At 47.6% G+C, this 6022-nt stretch overlaps 1 protein-coding gene across 1 annotated transcript; it reads right to left on the reverse strand.

Annotated features, from left to right (window-relative positions):
* Window positions 1-1092: 1092 nt before the first annotated feature.
* On the reverse strand, window positions 1093-5549 carry LOC135396895 (WD repeat-containing protein 19-like). The gene has a single exon (XM_064628123.1). The coding sequence runs from the start codon at window positions 5499-5501 to the stop codon at window positions 1488-1490; it is 4014 nt and encodes a 1337-aa protein (XP_064484193.1). The 5' UTR covers window positions 5502-5549; the 3' UTR covers window positions 1093-1487.
* Between the last annotated feature and the right edge of the window lie 473 nt (window positions 5550-6022).

The raw sequence follows: 6022 nt of genomic DNA on the forward strand, positions 1-6022 counted from the left end.
GGAATATATTTTGCACCAAGGAAACGTTTAACTGCGCTAGCACTTGATAGTTCTTTGCAGGTAAGAAATGCCTCCATCGTGTTGCTTGCAACATCAGTTTTTTTTTTCACTCAAAGTAGATTAATCAGGGTACTTATTCTTGTTTTTCACCAACAAGTAGGCAAAGCCAGCCTCTACAATATGGGGAGGACCAACTCCTTGTATAGAGCCTCTTTGCTCTTGATATACCACCATGAAACGTTGCTGAGTAGATCTCAGTGGTTTTGGTGGCATGAAAACGGGAGTAATAAACGTAATGAAAGTTTATTTGCAGATGGCAAAACATACAGACTAAGCCATTGGGCAAAACGTTTTGTCTGCAAAACAACATTTTTCATTTCTCTTCGCCACACCCCAAATTCATAATTTCTTGAATTCATGTACAACAAAAAGTAGTGTAAGAACGCTCCCTGGAATTCAGACAACACTGTCATAACATGCCACTTTAATGCTTTTCCTACGCAATACAATATATATCTTTGTCAGTTTTTAAAATCTTGCAGAATATGATTTTTCTTCCACTATCGCTGCAAGGATTTATTGCGGAGAACACATGGAAAGCAGATAGCAGACCCGCGGACATATCCAGTGGCATGTGTTCGTCTGTGAATGCAAGCTCTGTGACATGGTGGGGGCAGCTACATTCGTTGCTTCTAAATTACCAGCTCTGAATTGTATTGCTAAAGTAATTCACTGTACACTTGCTTCCTTGTTTTCCCTTTTCCTAACTCCAGCATCGCGCCGTACAGAGGACACTTGTCTTTGTTGTGGCATATCTCGAAGTATAGCACAACTTGCACGTTTGGGGCCATGTTGCATGCATAGCAACCAAGACACGAATTATTTGTCGCTTAAAATTAACAAAATGCTAAACCTCACTGGTGTGTAGGGTTGCCACTTTTCGTAGTGAAAAATACCGGCTGAGGGAAAGGCTCGCGGGAAAGGGAAGTGGGTGAGGGGCGGAAGAGGAGCTCAAGACAATACAAGGAAACATGTTCGTGTGTGTAATAATAATAATAATAATAACTTATGAAACAACTAATGACTGCGCGGAGTTGGGTCTGTGCACCAGATTTATTCAAGCTGTAGTGGAATGTTCAAGGGAAAAACCCCTATGAAAGGACTTGAGCAACAAATACCGGCAAAAGGTTGCCGGTATCACCTTCCTACCGGCAACCGGCAGAGCGAGCAAAAAATCGGCCGTGCCGGTATAATACCGGCCTGGTGGCAACCCTACTGGTGTGTAGGCGGCGAGCAGGACATGAATATATCAATGGTCAAAATGATGAGATGGTATGCACCAGATAACGCCGCAAGTGTAAATAGAATCGAGCGAAAGGCTGCTTAAGTTAAGCTAGACATTTACATGACATGTACACACTTGTTCCTGGTGGTTGTTTTTTTTTCCCAGTGTTCACAGAGGTATAAACATCACATCCACCAGACGTCTAATCCTCTTCATCAGGGTACAAGTAAGGCTTGAAGTCCTTTTTGACAATGCCGTCCAACTCTATTATTTGTGAACACATGGGACACGTCCCTTCACTCCGAAGGATTCTCACAAGTTCCGAGTGTATCGCGGGGAAGTCACACTTTGGACATGCCGTGAGGTCATCCTTGAGGAGATGCTTTCCCGTTGCCAGGCAGAACGGAATGTTATTCCTGCACTTGGTACAGAACAGCTCCGTCTCCGGCAGGACGTTACCACAATAGGGGCACGGAGATGTTGCTTCTTCCTCCTCCGCCTTTTGCGGCTTGCGAACGATGCCTTCAATCTTCTTCTTGTACTTGCCGTCGATGCTGCTGCGGTACTCCGGCCTCATCAGCATGGTGGCGTAGTTGAAGGCAGAATTCTTGAGGCCGGCACGATGGCATTCGATAACGGTGGAGGTCAAAATGGGAACGACGTGTGCCGGAAACTTGCTGATGCTGTTGGCAACACGCACGAGTAGTCGGGCGCTCTGGGTGTGGTCTCCGAGCCGGATGTGGAGTTTCACTAATATGTAGCTATGGAGCAGGGTTAGGTTGGAGTACATCTCGGACGGAACTTTGATCTTCTGTTTCTTCAGTTCCTGGTACATGCTCAGCAAGACATCGTGCGCGTTCCTGTAGTTGCCAGCATTCTGTTCTTCTCTCGCAATGATAACTGCTGTTTTTCCAGCTTCTCTGTACTGTTTTAGGCCCATATAGAGCCTGAAAAGGTGCTTGAAGTCTTTGGGCATTCCGTCGGTTTCTCCCATCAGAAACTCGATCACCTGACGCGTCAGTTGGTCGTCGTTAGCAGCGGCGACCGCCTGAACCGCAAGGCTGATGGCTTCGCTGTTGTCTTTTTCTGCCGCTTTCAATAGGAACTTTATAGCTTTTCTGTGTTGGCCCGCCATAATGTAAAATTTGCCCGCCTGGAAACTGTTCTTTGCCTCTTCGTAGTAACTCGCAATGTTGTAGAAATCATCCGGCGATCCGTTCTCCCCAATAATATCTGCATAAACATCCATTTTATTGGTACTTTTTGCGAGCTGAAAAGCTTCTTCCATGCACTTTGAAAGAACGAGAAACTGTATAGCCGACACCATGTCATTGAGCTTTTGAAAGAATCTTGCAACCATTTTTGCTCCTTCGACACTCTTTGTCTCCTTGACAAGTTGCACAGCTTCTTCGGGGTTGTTGAGGTGCCCAAGTTGAATACGGATAACATTTTCAAAATCTCGCGCCTGCGCGTACGCTTTTACAGCCTCGTGGTACTGTCCATCGGCTTCTTTAGCCTTTGCATACTGCGCATATATCTTGGGTGACGTAATGTTTGGCAGCAGTTCCCCTACCTTGTTCCAGTTCTTGAGACGTATGTAGAGGCCAGCTGCCTTGTCGTAATAGTTTCCACTTTCGTAAAGCAAGGCTGCTTCCAAGTACTGTTTCATGCTTTCCAATATCTCGGCGCATTCTTTGCGTAGCACCCTGCTGTCGAGCTGTTGTGTCAGCTGCATTCCGCGCCGAATGTCGCCGCATCGGACCGACATTCGAGCTATGCCTGCCTTGCAGACCTTGTCATGTTCAGCGTGCGGTGGGTCATTCGTTAAGCCGTGCTCGTAGTGTGCAAGGGCGCTGGTATAGTCTCCGACAAATTCGAGCTGTTGAGCATATTCGCGTGAAAGAAACGGCATCTGCTGCGGTGCTAAGCGTTTGGCCAGCTGCAGCGCTTGGTCCCAGTGCTGGAGGTCCCTTCTGAGCGTGAGCGCTGCTATGGGCTGGGTCGATGCTAAGAACAGGTCTTGCGCAAGGTTATACTCCCCCTGGAACATCGCTAGGTAGCCCGCCAACAGGTTTCGATCCTCGATGGCACGGATGTGTTGGAGCGACCAAACGATCCCGACGTCTCCAATTTCTCGGAATATACGTACGGCGAGGTCCACGTCGAGGTTTTGGAGCGCCGCGTTTCCAAACGCAACCCAGTCCCGCTTTGAGTTGAGTTCGGTGCATAGCTTCCACGCGTCTTGAAACCTGCGCAGCTTGAGAGTTTCGAGCAAGCCGTTGTGTCGGTTCTTTGCATTCTGCTCGTTTTTGTTGTCGTCGGTGGAGAGAGCCAGTGTCACTGTTCTTCCGCTTTGAGTCTGGCACGTCAGGCTACCGTTGTGGTAGAGGAGAGGGCTTTGTCCACACTGAATTTTTGTTTTTCTTACAAGCTCGACTACAGGTCCATGTATGGTCTCCTGGGCATAAATAAAGGTGTATATATTGTGACTGTCGTAAGCCACGAAACATCCCTTGTCGTCTACGTGCTGATCCCACAACACGTTACAAATGGACTGTGGAAATTCTGGTATATTCACCGCATCGTCATTAACGGGATTATAAACGTAGCCCTTCGATCTGTCGTCAATCACCACAATCCGAGTTCCGGAAGTATCGGGGTAGATCTTCTGAATTCCGCAGGAGTGGCGGTACTGGTTGACCATTACCCAGTCTTCGAGGAAAAAGAACTCCAAAGTACCCGTCTCCGTGGCATAGACTAAGAAGTCGTCTGTCATCGCATGGCAGCTTATCTTGACTTGGCTATGATCGCTGTCTGGGAAAAGCCGGCCTTCCCTTTCCTCCATTTCGCCCTGGTCATTCTCTATGAGCTGCAGTTGAATCTTCCCATCAAAGAGAGCCGCCGAGTAATCTCCATTGAGTTTCAAGCTCTTCACGGTGCCAAGATACTCTTTATCTTGCAGAGGAATGGTGGACTTTGCTCCGAGAGCATAAAACCACGCCCTGTTGTTCATTCCTACGACCACGTGAAATGGGCCAAGTGCAATGAAACCCGGTTCCACATCGACCTTGAGCGTCATCTCAAGTTCTGGCTCTGTGACGCTCGCAACCGTGACCTCTGTAAGGGACGTCAAGTACGCGTATCTATGGCCTAAGCTATTTCCGAGCACCGGGAGCTTTGTGAGGAACACGTGCAAGCTTCCACCCGCACCCCCGGCCCCAAGAAGTTGACCATCGTCGGACCAGTCCAGCCACTCGATTTTCCTCACGTCATCGACGGTTACCACGGTTTCTACTTCCTGCAGGTCTGAAAGGTCATAAACCTTTATGACATTGTCACTACATGACGCTACCTTATTTTGTGAGAGGCATATAGCTATATGGGACAAACTCTGCTTATGGCAGCGCACCTGCATCATCTCTTGGCCCATTTCTTTCGCATTTGTGGAAATGGCAACAAAGTAGCCATTTGTAAAACCCAGGAGAATGTAACCGTCCCCATACCAGCGATACTCTATGATGGTCCCGTATGTTTCTTGGAAGGCGAGAACATATGGGTTCTCGGGATCGTAGATGTCCAAGAGGAGGAGATTCTTCTTGTTCAGCACCAGACTCACGGTGTTCTCTGCTGACGGTCTTTCGTCCTGTTTAATGCTGGAGAATTGTACAAGGGTGGCTTCAGCTTTGAGGCTCGTCTGACACAGAGTGTCTCCTTCTTGGTTACTGACTGTTAGGATGCTGTCCTCGCCAACAAGGGCAAGCATGTTCTGTTGACTCCACGCACCGTAAGTTATCCGCTTGGAATGCTTCCCTAATATCGGCACTTTCCTCGAAGAACGATTGTGATATATAAGTAGATTACCCTTTGATGTACCAATGGCAAGGAAAGGCCCAGTTTTTGACCATATTAGCAAAGTCAAAGTGTCTCTCAAACCTGTGTCCACTTGGGTGATCCTCTGGCTGTTCGCATCCCATAACAGTAATGACGGTGATCTATCGGTGATTATGCCGAGAATATCGCCATCTTTCTCCCAGCCTAAACCTGAGCACATGCCTGGTAGCGAAATGCGATCTTTCCGAGTTCCATGTCGGTCGTAGATGTTTACGTTTTGATCGTAGCCAGTGGTGACCAAGTAATTTCCGCTGGACTTCTGCCACGTAAAGAACACTGGTCCAGTGCCGTGAGTTTTCTCGGGTAACGTAAAAATGGCTTTCATGTTAGCTCACGACTCTGCCACAGATGTACGAGCACGCAACCACACCAGTCCGCGTGCGTGGTAGCCAGTCGTAAACAACCTGTCTCCATGGTGACCAGAACCGGACACGCACGATGAGGAAGCGAAAGATTGACTCAACAGGAGGGGCCTATGGACAATGTTTAGACCAGTTTCTAACCATTGCTGACAGAGTTGGGTTCCTTGTTCACACAAAGGGGGAAAACGCTATTCTTGCAGGTTGCGAAGAAAAACTGCTCATTTATTACGTTTTATTGTTAATAAAGACTTCCTCCGAATGCTGCCCGACTCTTGCTTCTAATCGCACCGAAGGCCGCTAGAAATTTCGAGGCAAAGCAAAACTGAATCTCTCTTGTTCCAAACACACATCTGGAGCATGTACCATACTTGAGAAAATGAGAATGTGTAAAAATATATTTCATGAGATGTCTTTCCATGAACATTCAGCTTCACCACCTTACTACCCAGGCTAGAAAAGATGACAAAGGCACTCTTCTAGAAAG

This window comes from Ornithodoros turicata, chromosome 1 (assembly GCF_037126465.1).
Source record: "Ornithodoros turicata isolate Travis chromosome 1, ASM3712646v1, whole genome shotgun sequence".
NCBI classification, from domain to species: Eukaryota; Metazoa; Arthropoda; class Arachnida; order Ixodida; family Argasidae; genus Ornithodoros; species Ornithodoros turicata.

What these genes read in the sequence shown, in the direction of transcription:
- LOC135396895 (XM_064628123.1), bottom strand. Translation starts at nt 5,501, where the DNA reads ATGAAAGCCATTTTTACGTTACCCGAGAAAACTCACGGCACTGGACCA.